The sequence below is a fragment of the Pristiophorus japonicus genome, chromosome 19 (genome assembly GCF_044704955.1).
Source record: "Pristiophorus japonicus isolate sPriJap1 chromosome 19, sPriJap1.hap1, whole genome shotgun sequence".
Classification (NCBI taxonomy): Eukaryota; Metazoa; Chordata; class Chondrichthyes; family Pristiophoridae; genus Pristiophorus; species Pristiophorus japonicus.
Genome location: NC_091995.1, coordinates 93945919 through 93960000, shown reverse-complemented (window position 1 = coordinate 93960000; position 14082 = coordinate 93945919). Strand labels below are relative to the sequence as shown.

Here is a 14082-nt window from a genome sequence, read left to right as displayed (position 1 = left end):
AATCCCCTCGCTATGAAGGCCAACATGCCATTTGCTTTCTTAACCGCCTGCTGTACTGCATGTCAACCTTCAATGACTGATGGGCAGGCGGAGAGTCAATCGAGAGCTGCTTTTACCCCAGGAAAACACACCCTTGTCGGGATACGCTATGGGGATAAGGAGAGGACCATCTACCGGCTTCAGAAAATATTTCTCTAAATTGAACTTTTTTTCCCCCCCCCCCCGATTTTATAAAGCATTTTGGGGGAAAAATCGTTGCCCTCTCCCTCTCGAGCCCTCCTTGAGCCTTGGTTCTCTCCCCAGTTATTATCGATGTTTGTTGCCAGAAGGGTAGAGATTTGTGCGCAACAGGGCTCGTCTGCTGCCTGCTCAGCATCATCCTTGGTGAAGTGGAGTGTTCTGCCACAAGGTGCTCCACCCTGTGGCTGGAGTGAGAACTGCCGACAACTGGTCATCCAGTTCCAAATATCTCAAACCCCCGCCCCCATCCAAGCCGGTGATTCCTGCTTTTCCCCTCGGCTCACAAAGGGGAAGGGCTGCTTGAGTTGGGGAAAAAATAGCAGTTTTTAAAATAAAGCTTTATTTTCCTTTAGACGCTTAATCGGTGTTCGTAAAACATTTGCTTCACCTTTTCAATTTGGAAAAATCAACCAAAGTTTTGCTCTCCGTATCCTCACTGGCTTACGGTCTTTTCAAAGGGCCTGTGCCAGGCAGAGATTCCATTGAACAGATGGCAGCTAACTTCAATTATGACGGCCCTCCGGCTCCCCCCAAACTCGTTCTATCTTCCAACATAAGAATTAGAAGCAGGAGTCGGCCATTCGGCCCCTCGAGCCTGCTCCGCCATTCAAAAAGATCATGGCTGATCTTTGACCTCAACTCCACTTTCCTGCACTGTCCCATATTCCTGGATTCCCTTAATATCCAACAATCTATCGATCTCTGTCGTGAATATACTCAACGACTGAGCCTCCACAGCCCTCTGGGGCAGAGAATTCCAAAGATTCACCACCCTCTGAGTGAAGAAGTTTCTCCTCATCTCAGTCCTAAATGACCGACCTCTTATCCTGAGACTGTGACCCCTGGTTCTAGACTCCCCAGCCCGGGGGGAAACACCCTCCCTGCATCTACCCTGTCAAGCCCTGTAAGAATGTTGTATGTTTCAATGAGATCACCTCTCATTCTTCTAAACGCTAGAGAATATCGGCCCAGTCTATTCAATCTCTCCTACAAAATTCTTACAGGGTAGATGCAGGGAGGATGTTTTCCCCCCCCGGGCTGGGGGGTCTAGAACCAGGGGTCACAGTCTCAGGATAAGGGGTCGGCCATTTAGGACTGAGATGAGGAGAAACTTCTTCACTCGGAGGGTGGTGAATCTTTGGAATTCTCTGCCCCAGAGGGCTGTGGAGGCTCAGTCTTTGAGTATATTCAAGACAGAGATCGATAGATTGTTGGATATTAAGGGAGTCCAGGGATATGGGAACAGTGCAGGAAAGTGGAGTTGAGGTAGAAGATCAGCCATGATCTCATTGAGCCTGCTGCGCCATTCAAAGGGCCAAAAGCCCTGCTCCTCATTCTTGCATTCTTATAACCAGGACTGCAGCGGTTCAAGAAGCCGGCTCACCACCACCTTCTCCAGGGAATTACGGATGGTCACTAAATGCCGGCCTTGCCAGTGATGACCACATCCTGGAACTAATATTTTTTTTAATTGCCAATCTCATTCAAAGAGGCCACAGCTGGTGGGTTTGCGCAGAGGAAACTTGAGTCGGGAGTGCTTGATGGGGTAGAGTAGCAGGATCTTTACTCCACGTCAAGTCTGTGGTATCTGACCTGGGAGAGCCTGGTGCTGAGTGCTTGAAACAAGCCTTCCCCCAGCACTGCCGCCTGTGCACACAATTGCCAAAACTAAAAACCAATTTTAAACTCCGTATGCGCTTAAAAGGCGCAACCCTCGTGACTTGATCTTTCTGAGCGGTGTGTGTCGCGGCTGCATTGTGATCTGGTTTCTCCTTTCTCCCTCTGTTCCTCAATGCACGCTTGGCCTGTGATTTTTGGGACGGTTGCAGAAGCTTGGATCTGCCGGGGGAGAGCCCTGCGTCGTTGCTGGTGGACGCAGCCCTGGGGCCAGAGTAAGCTGTGTGTTAGTGAGCGGAGCTGGACTGTCCGAGCCCCCACCCCGCCATTCTGCTCCGAAACAGTCCAGCCTCCAGTAAAAACAATGTTGTTTTACTCTCAAATATATACCGCATATAACGTACTCGTGTGGCTGCAGTGGTTTAAAGTGTCTGGGCAGGAGATAGATCTTGCAATTATCCCTCTTCAAGACTTTTAATTCTAAAACATCATCAACTGCCTGTACATTTTTTGGCATTTTATCTGTCTTTAAATATCGGTTAAAATTGTTTTTCACTTTTGTTAAGATAGCAAACAGGAATTTCACCGGGACATGTTAACGTGTTCCTAAATGTTGGTCAGGTGCATTATCATTATCATAGTCAGTCCCTCGAGTCGAGGATGACTTGCTTCCACGTCAAAGAGTTCACAGGTGTTACAATGAAGGACCTAATATTCCAGATCCCGAACTACATCCTGAAGGGTGGAAGATGCCTGTGCGTGGATTTTTTTAACGTGGGGTGACCGTTGCACACCAGCCACCACACGGGCTTGACAGAGCGAGGTCTTGGTGCAGTGGCAAGGGTTAACCAAGATGATGTGCAGTGGTTATCTGATTGGACTAGTAACTAAAATCCCAACTGGTTCACTGACCTCCCTTCGGGGAAGGAAACCGGCCGTCCTTACCCGCTCTGGGCCTACGTGTGACTCCAGTCCCCGCGGAAAACGTGGCTGACTCCTAGCTGCCCCTGTGAAGTGACCCGATGGGCAATAAATGCCAGCCTTGCCAGGGAGGCTCGAATGAATTGTTCAAGATGGGTGTTGGCTATTCTGCAGCGAGACTTCAAGCCACTGGTCTGTAAAATATGCGTTGTATATTTCACGTGAAACAACAGGGGATTGTGTTGGGTTGCCCGGATTGATGTGTTTTGGGTGCGTGCGTATCTATGCGGCGGCTCGGGAATGCCCTAAGCATGCCTTTTCCCCGTGTTACCATCCGTGCCCCGAGCGAAGCCAGGTTCTCTTCAGACCTGCGTGGGATTTTAAATCCCGAACCAACTTCAACTGGCATGGAGTGCGTTATTTAGTGGGTGGGTGTGTGTGTGTGTGTGTGTGTGTGTGGCTCTTGGGATCATCTAGCAGACTCCAGAATTAAGCCTTGCGGTCTAGGCTTGCACATTTTTAAAAAGCTGCGTGAGATATCTGTGCAGCCCCATCTTAACACGTCATTCGGGAGATGAGGATGTCGAGGAAGGAAGCTGGGGGCCCTACATCTGGTCACTATGTCTGTCGAGGCGGGTGACGGGGGTGGAACAAATTCAGCCAGGATTCCTGCTCCTGATCACCGGCCTCAGTGACTTGTGCGTGGACACATCCAGTGAGGGCGGCACTGGGCTTGGCCATGATCGAATTGCTTTTCGGCGCTCACCGTCTGGGCTGCTGGGTGAGGTAGCGAGAGGCAGGGGGTGGGGTTGGGGTGGCAGTGCACTGAGCGCGATACTCCAGAACCAGTCACTACCTTTTAGGAAAGGAGACTTGTTCGGAGTAGCGAAGCGGCCGTGTGTGTGTGCTTGTGTTCACTCCTGTGTGCTTTAGTGCTGTAATTAAACTTGATCCAGCATGCTTTTTTAAAAAATTAGTTTACCTGACTTGGTGTTGAAGTGCATGCACATATCCTTCCTGTGAGATTAACAGTTCACACTTTTTTTTAACGCTTTAAAAACATTTTTTTCCTACTCTATTTTAACAAAAGTATTTTCGAAAGCATTTGTTGCTTGTTTTGTTGGGATTGGGATTGGTAACAGAATTGTGCTGTGTGCTGTCTTTTCTCCTCCATTACTCCTCGTTCCTCTAATCCCTTCTCTCTCTCTCTCTCTCTCTCTCTCTCTCTCTCTCTCTCTCTCTCTGTCCCCCTTTCTCCCTCTGCCGTATTCTCTCTCTCTCTCTCTCTCTCTCTCTCTCACTCTCACACTCCCTCCATCTCTCAGCGCTGTTACGACTGTGCCTGCTGCTGGTTCTGAGGACCCTGCTTTGCCCGTACCTGATGCTGATGATCTCCTCAACAAGTAAGGAGGTTACTTCACTTTCGGTCTGCTTCAGGTTGATTTTTTTTTTTTAAATGGGCATCTAGGTGCCTTAACATTAATTGTGTCGATTTTGGGTTTATTTGTTTAAGGGGAATCCCCTCTCCCTCTACTGTAGATCGTGCAGCTCAGCACCTGGACTCCTCGCTATGTGGTCGCTGAGTGGTTGTCACTTCGAGTTGATTTTTAGACCAGGCAGTCAGATTTCTGTTTGTTTTAATCCAGCGACTTGACTTCTAATTTCCGAAATGCAGGACTGAACTCTGCACTCTTTTTCCCCCCCACAGAGGAGCAGCACTAAATGGGCTCGCTCTTTCACCCAGGGAGACATTTAGAGCGCTCCGTTCCATTCGGGGCATCACACCTCAGGAAGGCTATTTCGGCCTTGGAGGGAGGGGGTGTGGCACAGATTCACCAGAATGGTACCTGGGGCTACAAGGGTTAAATTACGAGGACTGGGCTTGTATTCCCTTGAACGTAGAAGATTAAGGGGTAATCTAATTGAGGTGTTTTAAGATGATTAAGGGATTCAGTCGGGGAGAGAGCTGGTGGGGGAAGAATCTTAAAATTAGCGCCAGGCTGTTCGGGGGTGAAGTCAGGAAGCGCGTCCTCACATAAAGGGTAGTGGGAATCTGGAAAACTCTCCCCTTTAAAAAAATAAAATAAACTGTTGAGGCTGGGGCTCAATTAAAAATGTCAAAACTGAGGGGAATAATTTTGTTGGGCAAGATTACTAAGTGTTGCAGAACCAAAGCGGGTCAATGGAGTTAAGATGCAGATCAGCCGCGATCGAATTGAATGGCGGAACAGGCTCCAGGGGCTGAATGGCCGCCTCCTGTTCCCTGTGAGTCACTGTTCCACTTGTTAGATGTGGCCCTCGCAGCTAAAGGGATCAAGGGGTATGGAGAGAAAGCAGGAATCAGCCATGATCATGTTGAATGGCGGTGCAGGCTCGAAGGGCCGAATGGCCTGCTCCTGCACCTGTTTTCTATGTGTCTCGGGGCGTCTGTTAATGACCGACAGCAGCAGCAGCAAAGCTATCCCGAGCTTCAGCTGCCAGGCTCCTGCCTGGTTTCCGATTTGGCAAAAGCTGGCGACGCCGGTTTCATGGCACTGGCCTCGCTCCGGTGCGTGTCCTTGGCCAGACGGCTAAGCAGAGGCCTGGTGTTCATCCTGCGGTTTTAGCGATAGTTTGAACGGTGAGGAAGCATCTCGCCAACAGAAAAGGGAGGGCGGTGTGTGGTGTGTGTGTGTGGTGTGTGTGTGTGGTGTGTGTGTGTGGTGTGTGTGTGTGTGGTGTGTGTGTGTGGTGTGTGTGTGTGGTGTGTGTGTGTGTGTGTGGGTGTGTGTGTGTGTGTGTGTGTGTGTGTGTCACACTCAACCTACTAAGTGCTTTTGGGTTGCCTGCTGGCTAGATCATAGAGTATCTTGTACCTGTATATAATTGAATGTGCGACCAGAAATTTGGATCGTCTTCAACACGCGCCATTGTGATGGGTGGTACTGTAAGTCCAATCACCGACCTGGATCTTGCAGGCGTCACTTATCGCTGCCGTTGCCCCCCTGCACCAGCTCGCGCTGTACCTTTGTAGTTGCCTTTCCCTGGGCCGCACGTCGCTCCTTTTATGGCCCCGACCTGCCGCTGATGGTTTCTCGCAGATTGGGGCCTCCACAGGTCGGTGATTGGAGTGTGGGGCAGGAGCGGCGAGAGACTGTGGAGGGATGTGATTGGGACCCAGGAGGGGCGCGGGTTCGGGGCCAGGGGCCCAGGGGCAGCACGGGCCCAGCCCACACTGTGCGATATGTGCGCGCGCTCGGTCTGTGCAGCAGAGCAGGTCTCCAGTCGTCCTGGTTAACCCTTGCCACTGGACCAAGACCTAGCTCTGTCAAGCCCCGTGTGGTGGCTGGTGTGCAACGGTCACCCCACGTTAAAAAATTTAAAAAAAATCCACGCACAGGCATCTTCCACCCTTGAGGATGTAGTTTGGGTTCTTCATTCGAAATACCTGTGAACTCATCCTTTTTTTTTGGCGTGGAAGCAAGTCATCCTCGTTTCGAGGGACTGCCTATGATGATGTTGATGATGATGATATGCCCTGCAATCCACTTGGGTGAACAGACGAGTACATACCACCACCTGCTGGTTACTGATGGTAAAGCGACCCTCATCTGACACAAGACATCAAGTCAATTGGGTTCAGAATCGTTTTGATTTCTGATTTGGAAATTCTTTACGATGTTTAAACCTACAGTTTCACTACTTTATTTTTTGCTCCTGTTACATTAAAGCCTACAGTTGGAGTTAAGTGATGGGCATCCCATCATAACAACAACTTGCCTTATATAGCACCTTTTTAAACGTAGTGAAACGACCCTAGAGTATTGGAGCTGTGCAAAGCTGCAGTGTAGATTCATTCAGAATGCACCAGGATTGAGCGACTTGGAAAAGCTAGGGCTGTATTCGCGGGAGGAGAGAGGGGAGGGGGGTGGCCTGTAGAAAGGCTCCTCGTTTTAGAAGAATTTTGAGGGTGAAAAGCAGCATTCCCCCCCCCCCCCCCCCTAGATTGGGGAAGGTCCCACACAGGCTGCTCACCGGCTGTTGCAGCTGGCAACAAATTTAAAGGGACCACTCACAGCAAAGAAAAATCGGAGGGAGCAATGAAGAATGGTTATTTGCTCAAGCCAATGAATTGATGCCAATAACACAGACTACAACAACAACTTGTGTTTATATAGCGCCTTTAATGTAGTGAGACGTCCCAGGGCGCTTCACAGGAGTATTAGGAGATTAAAAAATTTGACACCGAGCCGCATAAGTAGTGATTAGTGCAGGTGACCAAAAGCTTGGTCAAAGAGGTATATTTTAAGGAGCATCTTGAAGGAGGAAAGAGAGGTTTAGGCAGGGAGTTCCAGAGCTTGGGGCCCAGGCAACAAAAGGCACGGCCACCGATGGTGGAGTGATTATAATCGGGGATGCTCAGGAGAGCAGAGTTGGACTAGGTGGACCGAATGGCCTGTTTCCATGTTGCAACTTAATCAGGCGGCCATGAATTTAGGATTAGCACCAGTACGGCCTACTCCTGCACCTATTTCTTATGTATAAAGGGGGACGTTAGAATGTTTCAACTCAAAGCGTCATTTGAATATGAAAGACATTGGCACAAGGGGCTTACCGAAGCAAAGTTGATCACTGAATTTATGAGGGAATTGGATAAATGCTTGCAGGGAAATGGGGCAATGGCTGCAGAGAGGAAGTTAATATAGGGACAAGGGGCTGAATGGCTGCCCCCACTCTTCCATCCCCCCCCCCCCCCCAAGTGCGGAAATTTCTGATTCTATGAAACCTGGACTGTTGGGAGCGATCAGGGTTAAATATTAGCCGGGTTTACTCACTCGCACCGGAGTTCAGTGGACTGTAAACACGCCCAGAGAGGCAGGCAGTGTGCGTATCGAACTACACGGAGGGCGGTGCGTGTCAGGGTTTGGAAGCCGGGGCCTTGGATCTGTGGCGGTCCACGAGTCTGCGAGGTGACCCTGGCCTTTGCCTGCTTACCTCCTGCAAAAGCTCAGCGCTTGGTGCAGACACACAAGTGGGACGGCAGACCTTTTCTCTTTCTTTTGATACCAATGGGAGTGAGCCTGCAGAATTGTCACTAGGATTTCCGTAAGACTTGTGTCTGAATTGTTGACACTTTAAGAACATAAGGAGCAGGAGCAGGACATTCGGCCCCTCAAGCCTGCTCATTCCTGATCTTCCACCTCAACTCCATTTACCTGCACTGTCCCCATATCCCTTGATTCCCTTAGTATCCAAAAATCTATCGATCTCAGCCTTGAATATACTCAACGACTGAGCCTCCACAGCCCTCTGGGGCAGAGAATTCCAGAGATTCACCACCCTCTGAGTGAAGAAATTCCTCCTCATCTCAGTCCTAAATGGCCGACCCCTTATCCTGAGACTGTGTGACCCCTGGTTCTAGACTCCCCAGCCCGGGGGGAAACATCCTCCCTGCATCTACCCTGCCAAGCCCTGTAAGAATGTTGTATGTTTCAATGAGATCACCTCTCATTCTTCTAAACTCTAGGGAATATCGGCCTAGTCTACTCAATCTCTCCTCACAGGACAATCCCCTCATCCCAGGAATCAGTCTGGTGAAGAGTAGGCAACTTTGTTCTCTACAAACTGTGTAAATCACCTAGCAGCATCGCTGCTGCTAAGCTACGTGATTGTGCAACGCTCTGGAGGTCTCACGCAAGCCGCTCACTGGCTCTTGTACAGGAGAAACCGCGACTGCGTGAAAATTTTAATGGGGCACGCAGCCACTTAAAGGGACCCTGTACTAAAAAAACGAAATGAGGGAACATTGCCCGACAGTTGTCTTCTTGGGCAGTACCTCGGAGTCGAGGGTGACTTGCTTCCACACTAACACAAGTTCTCGGGTGACTGATGAGCCCAATGCAGTCTCTGTCACAGGTGGGGCAGACGGTGGTTGGAGATACGGGTGGGTGGGGGGGGGGGGCCTGGGTTGCCGCACGCTCCTTCCGCTGTTTGCGCTTGGCCTCCGCATGCTCCCGGCGACGAAACTCGAGGTGCTCAGCGTTCTCTCGGATGCTCTTCCTCCACTGAGGGCGGTCTTTGGCCAGGGACTCCCAGGTGTCGGTGGGGACATTGCACTTTATCAGGGAGGCTTTGAGGGTGTCCTTGAAGCCTGGGGCTCGCTTACCGTGTCGTTTGCTTGTTTGTTTTTTTTTGCCCAACAGTACAGTAATCGATTCTGTCCTTCCCAGCTTGGGTTGCCTCTGAAGAGAGTATTTTAAGTGGTGACATGCTCTTGGTGTCCGGTTCACCACTGGTGGTGGGAGCAATTGGAGAGTAAAATAAGTGTGTTGACACTGAATATATTTTTGTTAAGTCTGTTGCTAAGATGTGTGTGACAGCGCGGGTCTGGGGTGAGCCAATCAGCGGCGACTGTTCCCACTGGTGTGTTATTGTAGGATCAGCAACAACAACTTGTATTGAAATGGCACCTTTAATGTAGTGAAATGTCCCAAGGCGCTTCACAGGAGTGTTATGAGATTATAAAAATTTGACACCGAGCTGCACAAGTAGAAATTAGGGCAGGTGATCAAAAGCTCAGTCAAAGAGGTAGGTTTTAGGTGAATGAGGAAACAGGCGGAGAGGTTTAGGGAGGGAGTTCCAGAGCTTGGGGCCCAGGCAACAGAAAGCATGGCCACCGATGCTTCAGCGATTTATAATCGGGGATGCTCAAGAGGGCAGAATTAGAAGAGCACAGACATCTCTGGGTGGGAGGGAGGGAGAGAGGGAGAGAGGGTTCTGGGGCTGGAGGAGATTAGAGATAGGGAGGGGCTAGGCCACGGGGGGGTTTAAAAACAAGGATGAGAATTTTGAAATCGAGGCGTTGCTTAACTGGGAGCCAATGTAGGTCAGAAAGCACAGGGGGTGATGGGTGAGTGGGACTTGGTGCGAGTTAGGACACGGTGCAGTGAGCACAGGGGGTGATGGGTGAGCAGGACTCGGTGCAAGTTAGGACACGGGGCAGTGAGCACAGGGGGTAATGGGTGAGCGGGACTTGGTGCGAGTTTGGACACGGTGCAGTGAGCACAGGGGGTGATGGGTGAGCAGGACTCGGTGCAAGTTAGAACACGGGGCAGTGAGCACAGGGGGTGATGGGTGAGCGGGACTCGGTGCAAGTTAGAACACGGGGCAGTGAGCACAGGGGGTGATGGGTGAGCGGGAATCTGTGTGAGTTAGGACAAGGGCTGCTGAGTTTTGGATCATAAAATTTTACAGCACAGAAGGTGGCCATTCGGCCCATCATGTCTGTCCTGGTTATAGATCTAAACGGTGCCTGTCAATGTTGGCTGATCTTTTGCTTGCTCTTTGTCCAACCCCTCCACTGCTCCAGGTTTGTCTGCAAAAACAACGGTGTCCTGTTTGAAAACCAGCTCCTGCAGATCGGAATAAAGTCCGAATACCGACAGAATCTGGGTGAGTGTCTCTTGCCTTTCGCTTCAGATTGCCGGGCCTTAGTCCGGATAAAGTTGCTACTTCAGGGATCCACATCCGCAGTCGTTATGGACTCGCAAAATCCGTTATCGCCATTTTGAAAACCGTTTTTTTTTTTAGTTTCAACCCTGTTGGGTGCTTTCTACCCCCCCCCCCCCCCCCATTTCCCCCCAGAAAGTGCTGGCATGTTCCCAGCGGCCCTGCCCCCAGTGTGTGAGCCTGGGTTGTGGGTTCTCGACCAGCTGTTCGCTACCGAAGGCGTCGCAGCCCAAGCCGGATCCTGTCCTCCACCCAACGTCCACAAGCGCCTGGTCAGCAGCGGGACTTGCTGGATATCGGGGCGCGGGAACCCCGACATGACCGCTCCACCCCGGGCTCCAGCTTCCTGGGTTCCCTTCCTGGGGCTGGGGCCAGTTTCGTAATGCCACATGGGAGCTGACCCGGTACAGACCAGGAGCCGAATCTGGCACCGTTTGGATTGGTAGCACATCGTTTCCGTTATGTCTCAAATAAAGCAATGTGACTGAGTACTGTAGACTTGAGTAAGTGTGACCTTAGTCTCTTTATTCTGACTCCAGAGTGCAGGCACAGCATGGGAGGGGCCTGCTTATATGCAGTGCTTCCAAGGGATGTTGGGATCCCTTGGGACTCCAACAGATGCGCTCTCTGGTGGCGGTAGAATGCTGGTTACAAGGTGTTGCATACATAACAGTTTCTGCACCTGGAGTGTTGTGTACAGTTTTGGTCTCATAAGAGCAGGAGTAGGCCATACGGCCCCTCGAGCCTGCTCTGCCATTCAATAAGATCATGGCTGATCTGATCCTGGCCTCAACTCCACTTCCCCACCTGCTCCCCATAACACCTTATTCCCTTATCGTTTAAGGAACTGTCTATTTCTGTCTTAAATTTATTCAATGTCCCAGCTTCCACAGCTCTCTGAGGCAGTGAATTCCACAGATTTACAACCCTCTGAGAGAAGAAATTTCTCCTCATCTCAGTTTTAAATGGGCGGCCCCTTATTCTAAGATCGTGCCCTCTAGTTCTAGTCTCCCCCATCAGTGGAAACATCCTCTCTGCATCCACCTTGTCAAGCCCCCTCATAATCTTATACGTTTCGATAAGATCACCTCTCATTCTTCTGAATTCCATATGAGTAGAGGCCCAACCTCCTCAACCTTTCCTCATAAGTCAACCCCCTCATCCCCGGAATCAACCTCGTGAACCTTCTCTGAACTGCCTCCAAAGCAAGTATATCCTTTCGTAAATATTACCTAAGGAAGGATATACTTGCCATTGAGAGAGTGCAACGAAGGTTCACCAGACTGATTCCTGGGATGGGGGGATTGTCCTATAAGGAGAGATTGAGTAGATTAGGCTTTTCTTCTCTAGAGTTTAGAAGAATGAGAGGTGATCTCATTGAAACATACACAATTCTTACAGGGCTTGACAGGGTAGATGCAGGGAGGATGTTTCTCCCGGGCTGGGGAGTCACAGTCTCAGAATAAGGGGTTGGCCATTTAGGACTGGGATGAGGAGAAACTTTTTCACTCAGAGGCTGGTGAATCTTTAGAATTCTCTGCCCCAGAGGGCTGTGGAGGCTGAGTGTTGAGTATATTCAAGACAGAGATCGATAGATTTTTGGATATTATGGGGATCGGGAGGGAAAGTGGAGTTGAGGTCGAAGATCAGCCATGATCTCATTGAATGGCGGAGCAGGCTCGAGGGGCTGAGTGGCCTAGTCCTGTTCATAATTCTTATATTTTTAAATCTTATGTTTCCTACTTGGTGGTGGGGGGGGAGGGGGGAATAGTTTTCATTTCGAAGTGGACTGTTTTGGCTGGCCTCGCCAGAGACATTGGTCGTGCAGGCAGTGAGTGCTCTGATTATTTTCTTGTCTCTCCACGTCTAGGTCGAATGTACCTGTTTTTTGGGAACAAGACATCCGTCCAGTTCCTCAACTTCACGCTGAACGTCAGCTGCCCCGGCGAGCTGCAGAATGATATCCTTTTGCTGTCAGCCGACTTAGCAGAGGGGTCAATAACCAGGAGGCACAGATTTAAAGTGGTTGGTGGAAGGATTTGAGGAGAAAGGGAAAGATTGGATCGGCTGGGTTGGTTTTCTTTGGCACAGAGGAGGCTGAGGGGAGACCTTATTGAGGTGTATAAAATTATGAGGGGCCTGGATAGAGTGGATAGGAAGGACCTGTTTCCCTTAGCAGAGGGGTCAACAGCCAGGGAGCAATAGATGTAAAGTAATTGGGGGGAGGTTTAGAGGGGATTTGAGGGGAAATGTTTTCACCCAGAGGGTGGTGGGGGTCTGGAACTCACTGCCTGAAAGGGTGGTAGAGGCAGAAACCACATTTAAAAAGTACCTGGATGTGCACTTGGAGAGCCGTAACCTACAGGGCTACGGACCGAGAGCTGCAAAGTGGGATTAGGCTGGGTGGCTCTTGTTTTTTGACCGGCGTGGACACGATGGGCCGAAATGGCCTCCTTCTGTGTCGGAATTTTCCACGGTTCGATGAGCAGTTTAATTGGAGTGTGTTTCTGTTCAACTCTGGGCGCAGTGAAGGCATCACAAAGGAAAGATTACGAATTGTGCACAACGCGCTTCTGAAACATCGTCAAAGTCGTGGAGAAATTCCTGCTTGTGTTTAAATAGTGCCGGGGATCTTCAACATGCACCGTCCTGTTATGTGGAATGTCTGGAGAAACCGGGATTCTCCTTGGAGCAGAGACTGTCCAGAGAAGATTTTAGAGGTGTTCAAAATTATGATGGGGTTTGATGGAATAAACAAGGGGAAACTGTTTCCACTGACGGGAAGGTCGGTAAGCAGTGGGCACAGATATAAGATAATCGGCAAAAGAACCAGAGGGAGATGAGAGTGTTTTGACGCTGCGAGTTGTTGTGATCTGGAACGCGCTGCCTGAAAGAGCGGTGGGAGCAGATTTCAAAAGGGGAATTCGGTAAATATTTGAAAAGAAAAAAATTGCAGTGTTGTGGGGAGTGGGACTAATTGGATGGCTCTTTCAAAGAGCCGGCACAGGCTCGATGGGCCGAATGGCCGCCTTCTGTGCTGTGCGATTCTGATTCTAGGCCCCAAACAGCAGGACCTCATTCGAAGGTAGGGCAGCGACAAAAATGTAGCACATTCTCTCTGCTGCCTTTACACTGATCTATCTTTAAGTAGCTAGACATTGCCTGCCTGTGTGAACTTTGTGTGGGAGCTGAGATTCTGCAGTCGCATTTTCGCCGGCAGCAGTGTGAACGAACACGTTTTGGTGTTGGTCCTTACCTAGGCTCAAATCAACTCTCTGGAGTATTGGCCAGGGCACTGGGCAGAAAGCCCCTGCTCCTCTTCAAATAGTGCCGTGGGATCTTTTGTGTCCACCTGAGAGCAGACGGGGCCTCAGTTTAAGGTCACATCTTGAAGACGGCACCACCGGCAGTGCAGTGCAGTGTCCAACAGTGTCTTATAAATATAGGTTGGGCCTATACTCATTGACCTTTAGAAGAATGAGAGATGATCTTATTGAAACGTCTAAGATTCTGAGGGGGCTTGACAGGGTAGATGCAGAGAGGATGTTTCCCCTCGTGGGGGAATCTAGAACTAGGGGGCATAGTTTCAGAATAAGGGGTCGTCCATTTAAGACGGAGGAAGAATTTCTTCTCTGAGGGTCGTGAATCTTTGGCATTCTCTGCCCCAGAGAGCTGTGGAGGCTGGGTCATTGAATATATTTAAGGTGGAGATTGATAGATCTTTGGATATTAAGGGAGTCAAGGGTTATGGGGAGTGGGCAGGAAAATGGAGTTGAGGCCAAGATTAAATCAGCCATGATCTTATTGAATGGTGGA

General features: G+C 50.1%; 1 protein-coding gene across 5 annotated transcripts in view; it reads left to right on the top strand.

Moving 5' to 3' along the window:
- The window catches only part of ap2a1 (adaptor related protein complex 2 subunit alpha 1), a 75202-nt gene that overhangs the window by 46631 nt on the left and 14489 nt on the right, over positions 1-14082 (top strand). For 3 of the 5 annotated variants that reach the window (XR_011587888.1, XM_070861835.1, XM_070861834.1), the window contains exons 16-19: positions 2070-2132; positions 4104-4181; positions 10127-10209; positions 12137-12227. Coding sequence is in view for 4 of the 5 variants with exons in the window: in XM_070861835.1 (XP_070717936.1) it covers positions 2070-2132; positions 4104-4181; positions 10127-10209; positions 12137-12227 (315 nt within the window). In the remaining variant the exon portion in view is untranslated. The remainder of the gene's footprint in view (positions 1-2069; positions 2133-4103; positions 4182-10126; positions 10210-12136; positions 12228-14082) is intronic. The other 2 variants (XM_070861836.1, XM_070861837.1) reach the window with 2 other exon arrangements.